This window comes from Phyllostomus hastatus, unplaced genomic scaffold, assembly GCF_019186645.2.
Source record: "Phyllostomus hastatus isolate PE091 unplaced genomic scaffold, TTU_PhHast_1.1 phas_scaffold_12, whole genome shotgun sequence".
NCBI lineage: Eukaryota > Metazoa > Chordata > Mammalia > Chiroptera > Phyllostomidae > Phyllostomus > Phyllostomus hastatus.
In genome coordinates, this window is record NW_025334007.1 from 15252229 (window position 1) to 15265935 (window position 13707).

General features: G+C 38.1%; 1 protein-coding gene across 3 annotated transcripts in view; it reads left to right on the forward strand.

Moving 5' to 3' along the window:
- Window positions 1–9367, forward strand: part of VEGFD (vascular endothelial growth factor D) — a 30673-nt gene extending 21306 nt beyond the window's left edge. For 2 of the 3 annotated variants that reach the window (XM_045856141.1, XM_045856142.1), the window contains exons 4-7: window positions 1461–1609; window positions 2807–2907; window positions 7918–8090; window positions 8710–9367. In XM_045856141.1, the coding sequence (XP_045712097.1) occupies window positions 1461–1609; window positions 2807–2907; window positions 7918–8090; window positions 8710–8961 (675 nt within the window). In that variant the 3' untranslated portion in view covers window positions 8962–9367. Of the gene's footprint in view, window positions 1–1460; window positions 1610–2806; window positions 2908–7917; window positions 8114–8709 lie in introns of all 3 variants that reach the window. The other variant, XM_045856143.1, reaches the window with a different exon arrangement.
- Window positions 9368–13707: the final 4340 nt, after the last annotated feature.

A 13707-nucleotide genomic window follows, 5' to 3' on the forward strand; every position in this document is an offset into this window, starting at 1 on the left:
ACTTTAATGTTTAATGGATTGTTTCCACTTAATAGATAGTCAAGTACTTTATTTTGACTGCTCTACTCAACAAATGATTAGCTTTAAAGAATGCACTTAAGTGTATGTGTGCAGCAGTTGTTCTTTCCAAATATGCACATTTGAACATTAAAAAAACTACCCCTCATCCCAAAGTTATGGACTATTTGATGAAATATGTCTTAGAAACAAAGTGAATAAATGAATACTCTATGTAGCAAGGACTACATGGAATGGTGATTGAATGGACAGAGCATTAAAGTCAAGTTCAAATTCATCTATATATCATAGAACAACTCTAGAAACAAAGTAATTGACATTTTTCTAAATTCTACTTGCCAAGATCCCACTTTGCTTCTTCTGCTCATAGCAATTTCATTCCAAAAAATAATAAGGTACATCCTTAAGAGTATTTCCTCTGGCTCTAAAGTAGACTGCCTGGGTTCAAATTCCAACTCTTTCAGTCAATAGTTATGTGGCCTTAGGCAAGTTATATAACCTCTCTGTACATCTGTTTCTTCACCTGTAGACAGACAGTGAGGGTAATAAAAAACACACCATATAATATTGTTATAAGGGGTAAATGAATTGATATAACAAGGCTTAGCATATAGAAACATAGAAAGAATGACATTCATGTTACCTATAATTAAGTGGTTGAGTGTGATGATCATGTATGAGTCAGTTATCACTATGTTATGCTGCATATTAAATATTTTAACACTCAGGGGCTTCAAACCACAGAGACTTACTCTCACTCATATATCTGACATTTCATTAGTTTAGAGTGGGCTCCACTGGGCTTGACTCCAAGCTACAGGTTGAGTCCAAGTCTGTTCCCTGTGTCTCTAATTCCTTGGACTAGCAAGCCTGCCTGGTCATGGTCTTCTTATGGCTACAACATACACATGGCAGAACAAGCCCTATAAAGCATGTACAGTTCAAGCTTGTAGTTGTGTCATGTCTGCTACCATCCTGTTGACTAAAGCAAGTCACATGGCCAACTCCAAAGTCAAAGAACAGGAAACTATGTTCTTTCAATGGAGGCAGTATGAGAAGAGATAAATAAATTGTTTTGAACAATAATCTACTCACCGTGGTCTCAAAGAAATGTCATAGGTATACTTTTATTTTATCCTTACTATTTACAGTCAAATTTAAAGCAGGAACAGGGACTAACCGTGTCATTTGAAAAGGGTACCAGTGACACACATTACGAGATTTAACTGAGCTTAAATACTTGGTAAAGTTAGATACGCCCCTGGTCTCCTGACTCACAGCCCAGCATTCATTCCACCATGTCAGTCTTTATCCTTATTAATTCTATTCTTGATGGAAAACTTTACTAAAGTCACTACCATAAAGGACAAAGACAAAAATCTAGACTGCAGAAATTATTATTTTAAGTATATATGTATTATGGTTATTTTTCTCCACTCTAGCTCTTTGAAATATCAGTGCCGTTGACATCAGTACCTGAATTAGTGCCTGTTAAAGTTGCCAACCATACAGGTTGTAAGTGCTTCTCAATGGCTCCCAGCCATCCATACCCCATTATCAGGAGATCCATCCAGGTCCCCGAAGAAGATCGGTAAGCACTTCTTATATTTGATTAATACTTGTTCTTGCCTTTGCCAAAGCTGTGCGTATGTGTAATACTTCATTAATTACAGAATCATCGCTTTCTCTTCATGTTCTTCATCTCTTAGCTTCTAATCCAGATCTACTAGTAATAACTGGCAAATACATTTTTTATTAGGTGTTAGATGTATATTGCAGTAGGACCAAAAATCTCAGTGGTTATGAACTCAGCACGTCTGCTTATGGACACCTTTGTTCTTAATACACATACTCTAATGCAGCTGTAAAACTTTATCCCAGCCTTAAGTTTGGCAGATGTTCCCTTATTCCAGAGCAAATATTAAATAAAACTTATTCTAGGCTGTTTATGCACTTCAGTCCCAAAGTGATGGGTGGGGCAAAGGTTCCCCGAGTCTTTGAGGAGTGGCAAAACTCTCTGCATCTGAGTTTGCAGATTATCTAACCCTTCCTCTTGAGATTACCAAATGGAAAATTCTTATTTTAAATGGAAATGACTTCAAATTAATTTGGCTTTGAAATTTTCTTAGGAGTATTTTGTGATTCTTTAGGACACGAATTATAACACCCTGAAGTGTTCTGAAATCAAAGATAGGAATCATGGATTTGGAACAAAAGGATTGAGAAACAAATAAAGGTCAAATTATAAAATAACTAAGTTGCATATTTATATCCAGCAAAGGTAAAGCAGTTAGTGCATACGTCTGTGGCAATTGATGGAGTAAGCTGGTGGTTATACGTTAGTTAACATTGAGCCAAGAAGATACCTCTACCTCCCTTAAACAGAAGAGAAAGCTCATATATAAGTAACATTTATCCACAAGGTGTTCCTACTGCCCTGGCCAATGTTCTTAGCTCTATATTAAAGAAGATAGTGCTTAAAGGCTATGTTATAACAATATCTACTTTCAGTAAATAAGCTCTGTTGACAGCTAATTTGCATCGTTTTGACACCAGTCTTCTTAAAAAGATTATAACTAACCAAAATTACAGTTTCATTTCCAAAGTTTTCTAAATAGAATATTTGTAATTATAGAATTTCTATCTAATAACATGCAGTTCATAAATATGAATTAAGCTCTTTAAAACTCAACTATTTTCTACTCAGTAATTTATTCTACATTTAAAAACTGTTCTAAAGATATGATGCCTTTGAAAGCTTTTAAATTGGGTTTCTTTCTTTTCCTAGCTGTTCCCATGCCAAGAAACTCTGTCCTATTGACATGCTGTGGGATAGCAATAAATGTAAATGTGTTTTACAAGAGGAAAATCCACTTGCTGGAATGGAAGGTAATGATAGTAGTATAAAAGAATAATAGTGATAATAAAAATAACAATAATAGCAACTAACATTTGTTGAGTGCTTCCTATGACCAGGCAATGTTGTAAGCCTTTAATATGTATTAACTCAATTAATTCATTATATCCTCACAATAATTCTATAATGTACTATTATTATCCTTTTTTTTTACAATTACAAAGTGGACACACCACGATATCTAGTAATTTTCTCAGGGTCACCCAGTTAAAAGTGATACAAGCAGTGAGATTCCAGAACCCTCTGTGCTATTACTATACAGTAAACCCACCAATGCATCATCTGCTTTTTAATATCAAAGAAAATCCCAGAGCAATTAGAGCATCCCAAAACATTGAATTTGAAAGGGGATGATAACATTTAATGAAACACTTAAGCAATCACATTTTACTAATTTATTTGCATAGAAGTCTCACCAGAACATAAAGTAATTTTGGGTTTCTTGGTTTCTTTTAATTATCATGTAAAAAAACCCTCAATAATTTGAAAAACGGGAGGAATAAGAGGAATCTTTTTCTGAAACTAGGGCAAACTAAAAGCAAAATGCAGCTATTGGGTTAAGGGAGTTGGGAACCAAATGAGACAGGCAACCACCACAGCTCATAACTCATAATGTCATGATTTCTGGTGATGAACATTGGGCTGAAGATAAATGGATTTTTGCTTATTTTTCCAAAGAACTTGATATGATTCCACTGAAAAAATTACAAGGAATCATGCAATTTGCACCTTGCTTATTTTAGACTATGATTTACAAGGAAGACTAGTAAGGATTCAACTCTAAGGAATCAGTCCCTAGAAACCATAAGTGACATCCTACTTTCTATATTTCTGTCTCTCACCATGAAAGTTCAACCCAGGTTTTAAGGGAACTATAATGTTCATGTAGTTTAAATGCTCTTGAAGATCTTGAGTGCTATCTACATCCTTCCCAGCAAGTGTTGAGCCATCCTCTGCTAGACTATATATTAGTCATGGGGAAACTCACCGCCCACCAAGACAGCCCAGTTACCCTGGCCACACTCCTGTTGCTAGTAAAACCTAAATCTCTCTCTCCAGAGCAGTAATGTCTAATGGAATTACACTGAGAGTCACATATATAAGTTACATTTTATAGTACTTGCATTAAAAAGGTAAAAAAAAAACAGGTGAGATGAATTTTCATATATTTCATTTAATCCAACATCAAAAATTGTATCATTTTAACATGCATGCAACCAATATAAAATTTATTAACTAGATATCCTGAATTGTTGTCCTAAGTCTTTGAACTCCAGTTCATATTTTATACTTACAGCGCATCTCAATTTGGACTTGCCATTCATGCTCGATATAGCCTGTATTACCGTGTTGGACAGCCTACCTCTAGAACATCAACTTGTTAGTTCAGGTTTTACTCTATAGACTCATGTAAAACAAATATAATTCTTTCTTCATGTGAGTCATTTTTAAATAGTATTAGAAAGTTATTGTGGAAGGTAATACACATGGAGCTTAAAGGCTGTTGTAGTCATTTCCCTGGTACACAGCCTCTGAGAGATATACTCAGGAGGTTTGCATCCAGGTACAATGCATTAAAATGTGAAAGGAAATCAAGACTGGGCAGAAGGAGAAGTTGAACTGTGTTGCAGTTGCTAAGATGTGCCAGCCAATCCTATGGGGAGCTGAAGCTGGGATAGTCCTTGACAGAATGTTTCAAATCGAGGTAAAGAGGCCGAGTCCTGTGGGTTGATCATTCATTGAATATGGGCAGGTTTGGGGAGGGAATGTGACTTTGGGTGAGGTGGCTTCTTTCTGCCGGAGGTAATTCCTGAGGAGGGACTCAGCTGGTGCACATTGAGTGCTGAGGGTGGGAAGAGTAGTGAGGAAAGAGAGAAGTGCTCTGAGCAAGTGAAAAGTGAGTGCTCACCACTGGAGATGAGAGAACAAAGCATGTTGGGATGCTGGAAGAAGTTCAGCATTGTGGGGACATAATGGGAAGGAGCTGGGTAGTTATGAGTGAGGAAGCTAGAGAAACTCACAGGGGACTTTATAAACGTTGTCTCAGAGCTTAGATGTGATGCTAAGGGCAAAATGAAATCACTTAACTGGTTCAAGCAGGAGAGTGACGGCACCAATGAGAATTTTAGCAAAATCAACCCAGTGACAGTGTTGAAGAGGATGGGTTGACCCAGGGCAGGAAAGTAGGCAGAGGACCTTTTGGGAAGTTGTAGCAATGATGGAAGTGAGAGGCACGGGGTAGCCTGGATCACAATCACTTCTAATTTTCATGGCCCATAATTCAGTTAACATGAGCCAAGTTCCTGATCACTTCTCCAATGGCCTCATCCAATCGATGACATATACTGAGCTTACTCTTCACCCAACACCCTTTCCATACTTGTGGCTGTCAAACCAACAGCCTTTTGTACAATGGCCTCTTTGAATGAGCACATTTGAGTTAGTGAATAGAAGTCAAATTGAATTCCATCTTGTTAGATTCAGGTCATTGCTCTACACTGTTAAAAAATAACCTCCCCCCCCCAAATTGGGGGGTCCTGAGTTTGTATTTTATATTCCTCAACATAGCCACAACTTTAAGAATTTACTTGGAAAATTCCATCAGTTTATTGATAAGAATGATAAATAGAGCAAGATTGAGAACAGAACATATTAGTATTCTATCATCAAACTCCCTAGGATTAAAATCAATATATAGTACTCCATAGCATCATCCTTACCTAGTTGCCGCTTCACTCAGTTTTCCTACATCCAGTCTCTGTTACTTTTAATTTGTCTAGAAGGTCTGAAGCCAGCCTCTGCCAACTACCTTGCTGAAGTTCTCCTAACACCTGGTGAGCTGTGTTTCCCTAAACCGCCTAAGAATGGAGTTGGTGCTGCCTGAAGTGTTCTGAATGATTCTCTATCGCCACCTTGTGATCCATAAGAATCTTTACGTGCTTCTTAACTATGGCTGAACAATCTATTCTCATCTTGCCCAAAAGTGACCTTTGCCTCAGTGGCATATGGCTTACAAAGCTCATCTTTTTTCCTCATTATACAATTCAGAATAAAATTGCACCAGATCTAGCTTTCCAACACCGATTTCACACGACCCCTCAAAGATCACCAATCACAGAGCAGTTAAAACTATGAAATTGCATGACATGAGATTGCCATTTTGATATAACATTCATGGTCAGATATTGGCAAGAACATATGGTTTAACCCAATGTTTTGGAATGTAGAATGGGATTCTTTAGTTTTCATACATCAACTGGATTCAGGACCCTTTTATTACACCAAATACATTCAACAAACATTAATCAAATGTCTGTTTTATGCTAGAACAATGAGACCTGGTGCCTATAATCCTTAGGATTTTTTAATGGAGGGAACAGAGAAATAAACAGAAAAATGTAAGAAGTGTAAAAAAGAACAGGATGGAAATACGTACATGGCAAGGGTACTTGGCTAAACTTGCAGAATTGGGGAAAGATGCTGGGGGGAAGAATTAGCACCAGGGGGAAGTGCAAGGCCAAAGGCATGGGTCTGAGAGACCCTGGCATATCATGGAAACAGAAAGTACTATAATTGGTATGGATGGAACATAGGCTATATGAGGGAGGGAAGGAAAGAGGTGAGTAGGGCTCCTTTCAGTTCATGGAGGGTCTTGTGTGTCCTGGTGGGAAAATTGGCCTTTATTTTGAAAGAGAGGAGACCTTTTCAGGTGCATAAAGCAGTAGTGAAGTTATTATATTTGCATTTGATAATCTTATAGGGAATGGATTGAAGGGATAAAACTTGTGTTAGCAAATGAATGACAGCCATCTATGCAAAAAAGACAAGGTCCTGACTGAATTGAGGGAGGAGTAGTGGTGATGGAAAAGGAAAAAAAAAAAAAACAAATTCAGTGAGGCAGAACTGGGTGGATATGGTGATTAGGCTCAATGTGGCAGATGAGTCAAAAATGCTAGAACCATTCTTTAAATCAGGCTAACTGGAGAGGAGCGGATTTGGGGAAGAAACTAAACATGTACTTTGCCCCCAAACCTTCAAGAATGCTAAGGTGACATAGTCAAGTTATTCTTGAGTTTCTCTTTCATTTTTGACAATGAATTTTAACTTCATGATTACAGCGGGATATGGAGTAGTAGTTACGCAATTGTTTTGTACACTTTCTAGAAGTGTCTGCCAGTGAAGTGTGTCAAAAACTTAGGTCCCCCCTGTCTCAGCTCAACGTATCTTCCAGCAGATATCTATGGAATCCCAGTTCATTATCACTGTTGTATCTTTTTTTAAAAATCCTCATCCTAGGATATGTTTCTTATTGATTTTAGAGAGGAAGGGACAGAGAGGGAGAGAAACATTGATCAGTTGCCTCCTGTACATGCCCTGATCAGGGATTGAACCTGCAACCTAGGTATGTGCCCTGACCTGGCATTGAACCCACAACCTTTTTGGTGTATGGGATGACACTCTAACCAATTGACCTACCTGGCCGGGGTTTACTATTGTATCTTTTATATCAGTGTTGTGATCTGTGGTGAGAAAATACATCACTGTTTCTACCCACAATCTGGAAGTTCTGAGGTGTATTTCTACAGTGCCAATACTTCTGTTTCTCTCCCCTTTTAACCTTTGCCTAAACACTTGGAAGGACTAGGCTCATAATCCTTAGACACCTTGTATTTTACTACTCATATTTGGTTATAAAAATTTCCATCTTTAACAAGTCACCAACCTAAAAATCTCTAAAAATATTACCAAGAATATACACTTTATAACATTTTTATTACAAACTAAGATAACACATGAATTCTATATTCGTACTGTGAAATTAGAGGTGAATCTCCTTCACTATGTAAAGATCAGGGGAAAAATTTACAAGGAAAGAGATTTTGTGACTCCGAGTTATTTAAAAATGATATAAAGTATACACTTTAGGGATCACGTTGTTCATGCTACAGCTATTTGACCAACACTTTTCTGTTTCTGTTTAGACCACTCTCACCTTCAGGAGCTGGCTCTCTGTGGGCCGCACATGAAGTTTGATGAAGATCGTTGTGAGTGCGTGTGTAAGACGCCCTGTCCCAGAGATCTCATCCAGCACCCAGAAAACTGCAGTTGCATTGAGTGCAGAGAGAGTATGGAAAGCTGCTGCCGGAAGCACAAGGTATTTCACCCAGACACCTGCAGGTGAATGGCCTTTTCACTTTCATGTTAACTTGACTCGTTGACATTTCATGTAAATGCCATTTTGATGGAGTGGGATTCCTTATGAAGCCATTTTTTTCAGTGCCCAGGTCCCTTTTTGATAGTAAAGCAGGAATTTGGCAACTAAGGAATAAGTGAGAGTACATAGAGTGATGATTAAATTAAGAAATCAAGAAAATCCTGCTTGCTATTATTGGCTTACGAATCTGAAACCAAAACTAGATTGATAAGATGTAAACAATTATTTGTGGGGGATTCAGATCAGCAGGCTCTTTGGTTCAATCTTTCTCTCAACATATGTTTATATATGTTTACTTGTTTTTTTTTTCTTTGAGGAAGGGGATGTCACTGAACTTATGTAGCAAAAAATGTATTGATGATTAGAACAGTTAGAGGTTATTGACTGTACTTTAATAGATTTGGAATCCATGTGAGGTAACTATTTAGGACTTTCTACTGATGTTTTAAACACATATCTGAAAAATTTACTTTGAAAACTTAATCAAATCAGAACAGAGTTATTCCTTTGAATATAGTCCTGGATTCTGAATTCTCATGTTTATTTTCCTTTGCAACAGCTGCGAGGATGGATGCCCCTTTCACACCAGAATGTGCACAAATGCAAAACCAGCCTGTGCAAAGCATTGCCGCTTTCCAAAGGACAAAATGCTTACCCACGGGCTCCATGGTCAAGAAAATCCCTGATTCAGCTTTGCTCCCAAGTCCCCATCCCTGTAATTTTAAACAGCATGCCGCTTTGCCAAGTTGCTGTCACAGTTTTTTTTTCCCCCAGGTGTTGGAAAAAATTCATTTCCCATAATACCAGGTGAATCCAGACCAAGCTTCCATTAAACAGCAGCTGAGGATTCCCTGGTTCACTAACAGATGTCTTCTAACTGAAGGTGCCTCTGCACACCAAGGCGTGGAGAAGAGGGAGCCTGTGTAACCCTCTCTGTGTGTTTGGTAAATGAAAAAGGTTTGATCGTCAAGGAATGACAAGTGCCATGTGACTGATTACTCACAGAAGATGAGGCAGTTCGTATAATCTCTGTGTCCTTTGCTCATTGCAACTCTCTTGTGAATTATTCTAATTCTTTCTTACGCAGACTTTGATGTGTATGATGAGCACTGATTTTCTGATTACTGTCCAGCTTGTAGTGTTCAGTTTACCAAACTCCTGTCTGTTGTTTTATATTTAAGTGTATTTAAAGAAAATAAACACCACTATTCAAGCCATAGAATTTTGTGTTATTTAATATGCTTCCACTCTAAATTTTATGCTAAAGAAAAAACTGTTTTGAAGAGAGAAAGGGCCCTGGCTGGTGTGGCTCAGTGAATTGAGTGTCAGCCTATGAACCAAAGGGTTGCCAGTTCGATTCCCAGTCAGGGCACATGCCTGGATTGTGGGCCAGGTCCCCAGTTGGCAGTGTGTGAGAGGCAACCACACACTGACGTTTCTCTCCCTTTCTTTCTTCCTCCCTTCCCTTCTTTCTAAAAATAAAAAATAATAACATCTTTAAAAAAAGAAAGAGAGAGAAAGGAATTTAGAAGTGGAGAGGGTAGGGAAAGACAGGAGCACAATAAAACAACACTAGTTTTGGAAAACCCAAGGAGTGACTCTCAGAAGGTTTAGATGCTAAATAAGGATAAATAAATGTGACCCAAGAATCAGCTGGAAACCAATCTTTCTTTTGATATTCAGTTTAACTTGACCCACATCCCATGGTGAAGGAGAGTCCACTAAAGCCTGTGACATCTTTGGATCTGTCCTAAAACTAACTCAAACTATGTTTTGGTTAGGGCTTCTATCTTCCTAAGTGCCATTTAGATGGAACTATTTTCAGGAATTCTGAGCTAAGACAAAACTAGTTGCGGTCTGGCTTTGCACTTCTATCAATAAAACCACTCCCCCTGTTTCCTCCCCAGCCCCCAATGACCACCAAGAGATTTGCACTTGGATTCTGAGGCTGGGTCTGACCTGGGGTGGGGCTAGTCCTCATGGGAGAGGTGGGGTAACTAGCCTATTGCCTTATTAGAACTCACTGGTCATTGTTCAGGAATATTTGTCATACTAATAGCTTTGGTATGTGGGCAGATAATTCTCAACTTGTTTCAAAATAAAAATATGTAAAAAAATCCCAAGAGCTTAACACAAATACAACAAATGCCAGTGATGTATGATATCCCTAATCATCTAAGCCACAAGGCCAGAAAATTATTAACATGACAACTCAGATCATAAATCTGTGACTAAGCAGTGTGGTGGGAGGCTGTTTACAGATGGAAACAGATTGGACAGCATAATTGTCAGAGATGGGTGAGATTAAAATGCCGTTTGAGATACTTGATAAAGAAGATGACACAATCTATTTTAAGCCTTCTAAGGGAGGCAAAAGATCGGTGAAAATGGTAAGCTTAATGGATTTAGTCATTTGACTAAGAAGAGCTACACTTTTTTTAAATACTTTGATTTTTATTGTTGTTCAAGTATAGTTTTCTGCCTTTCCCCCCACCCCTCCCCACCACCCTCTCCTGTTTCCACCCCCCCTTGTTATTGTCCATGTGTCCTTTATAGTTGTTCCTGTAAACCCTTCACCCTTTCCCCCATTATTCCCTCCCACCTTTCCTCTGGTTACTGTCAGTTTGTTCTTAATTTCAATGTCTCATTATATTTTGCTTGCTTGTTTGTTGTGTTGATTAGGTTCCAGTTAAAGGTGAGATCATATGGTATTTGTCTTTCACTGCCTGGCTTATTGTGAGTAAAGTTGACAAAGTCTCAGTCTTCTTTCATTCCCCAGTGTGAGAACAATGTTTTGCATATAGTAGGTGACCAATAAATAATAAAGTATTGCATTGGTTTTGTGGTCAGGGAATGGGAATTCATCTGTCACTGGGTTGCCCGAGATGAACTCTTATTCTCCAAGGCCTCTCTCCATCTGGTTTTCAACATGCAGTGTCTTGCCAAAGTTTCTTCACAGTAGAGTCATTGGCTTTCAAGTGGAAAGGTTCCAATAGGACATGCCCCAGTGCAAAAACACTTAGTAAGTTTCTGCTATCTGTCATTTACTGATATCCCATTGGCTAAGCAAGTTGCATGGCCAAGCCCAGAGTCAGTGTGGCAGGGGCCTAAACAAGGGTGCAAATGTTGGACAGTGGTTCACTGAAGGCCACCAATGTGAATGTCCCATAAAGGCTGGTTCTCGTTTCTAGCTACACAGGGAGCGCTGTTAGTCTATTATTCTACAGGAGGTAAACCCTGGTTCATGTTTTCCTACTCCCAATACAGAGTCCAGGACCAAATCAGGCTTTGGTTTGATTACCATTTTGCATTTGGGTTCTGTTTCCTGTACATGGAAGTGTTCATGTTCTCTTAAAAGTCACAGCTATAACATTTTAATTTTTTCACTTGATATCTCTTATTTTTCCATTTAAAGCAGAATGATCAGCGAGGAGTCTCAAAATAGTAATTGAAAAGATCACCTTGGCTGGAAGTCTGGCTCAGCATCAAGTCCATTTTCCTTAATAAGGTCCTCTACCAGTTTGCTCCGGTCTTCACAGGAAATGCCACTCCTCTCCCAATTGAACCACTTCCCTTCCCTGTCCCCATATAATTATACAACAGTTTCCACTAGACAGTCAGCACTTGTCTCTGTACCTTGCTCACATTGTTCTTGGAATGGTCTTGCTCCCAACAGATGCAGGAGCGCCTTTCACCTCTACTAGCCAAATGCTGGAAGCTAGAAATACTCCTTCCCTCTAAACTCCTAGTATTTTTTTTTAATTTCTCTTATAGTACTTGTCACTTCCCACCTTAGAGCTAATATTTACATATTAACTCTGTCTTAGTTCCTTGGGGGTAAAGCTCATGCCAGACTTTCCTTGCCTTATGCCTTAGCAGGCTCTCAAAACAACTCTGTTGCCTTCCCATTTCAACATCCAGGAGAGCTAATATACATACGTGTTTACAAAAAGCTGAGTTTCAAGGGAAATGATCTCCATGTTTATTTTATACCTTCTGCATTTATAGGTCATTTTATATTACAATTGGTACTGATTGCCTTCATATTTTATTAAGTGTAATCGGAATACACTGCATGTATTTTAGTCTATCTTTAGTAGCTTCTGAAAAAATTCTCTAAAGGTATACCTTGATTCCATACATTCAGGCAGAACAGTATAATTAGAATTATCCCCAGATTTATAGCTTAATTTGGCTGCTACAATTTTCTTTTGCCTTTTAGAAAATATCCTTAAATAGAGACTTTTGCTTAAGGTTGAAGTTATTATAAATGGAGTTTTGTACCCATGTGAGATTGTGAACCATGTACAAAATCATGATTTATATGCCTTTTAATACTCAGAGCCTAGGTTGGAGATTGGAGCATGATGAATGTTCAATGTTTTCAGACTTTGTTGGAACAGCCTGAGATTTTCTCAACCCCCTCCCCCACAGAGACTTAGCAACAGTGTGCCTTTACGAATATATATGTATAAAGGTCAGCCTATTCTACAGCATTTAAAACAGAAAGAACCTTTCAAGAAAAGTGAATTCTTTTATAATATTGGTAAAAGGTGTATAAAAGCTAGGAAAGATAAAAAAATTTTAAAACAGAGACTATGTTTAATATTCCTTGTATTCCCCAGAAAGCCTTTTACAGGGTAGGCACTCAGTAAATGTTTGATGCTAAAGATAGAAAATATTCGTTCTGTTTTGAAAAAAAGATCACAACTTTTTTCAAGGAGTATTGACATCAAAATCTTAGAAAATTCACGGTGGAATTTGAAAAGTGTACTGTGACCAGAACTATGGCAGTGGCAAACCAGGGGCTCAATAAATAAATGAGGGCTTAACCCTCATTGATACCTTTCAGGATGTCTGCCCTCATTCTTTGTCTTAACCTAATGCAAAAGTGAAAAGGAGACCAAAGCAATGTTGTATACCACCTGGTACTGATGGTGTTCTTTGTGAAGCTGAATGCAAATTATTAAGCTTGAATAAGTATCCTTGAGTCTTCATCATCTTTATGCACTGATGCTTCAATAACACAGGGCAGGGTATCCATCCCAACCTTTGCCTTAGCTTAACTCATTAATACACTTCACATCCTACAACCAAAATGTTCTTTGAATTATATCACTGCATTGTCATTTTTATAAGGTACACTCTACAAAATATTTTCAATACATTTTATTAGGTATATAATATGTGTCAGGGACTGTGCTGGTATTGGATGTAAAACTTGATTAATACAATGAAAAGTTTTTCAGTATCTATTACTAGGAACAGTCCCTGCCTGAGTTTACTCTCTGGCTGGGAAGGCAGATTTTTAACAAGCAAATACAATTGTCAGTTTTCAGAAAGAAGCATATGTGAGATTCCAAGAAGACAAATCTTCAAGGATCAGGCTGAGGAGCAATGGAGACAGCAGCCAGGCAAACAAATTGAATATCACCTGATAAATACTATACCAGCAAATGGCCAAAGTACTATCAAAATACAGAAGGGGGAAGATTTAATTCTCTCTAAAAAATTGGAGAGAGTGTCAGAAAAGAGCTGAAATCTTCAGGGATGAATA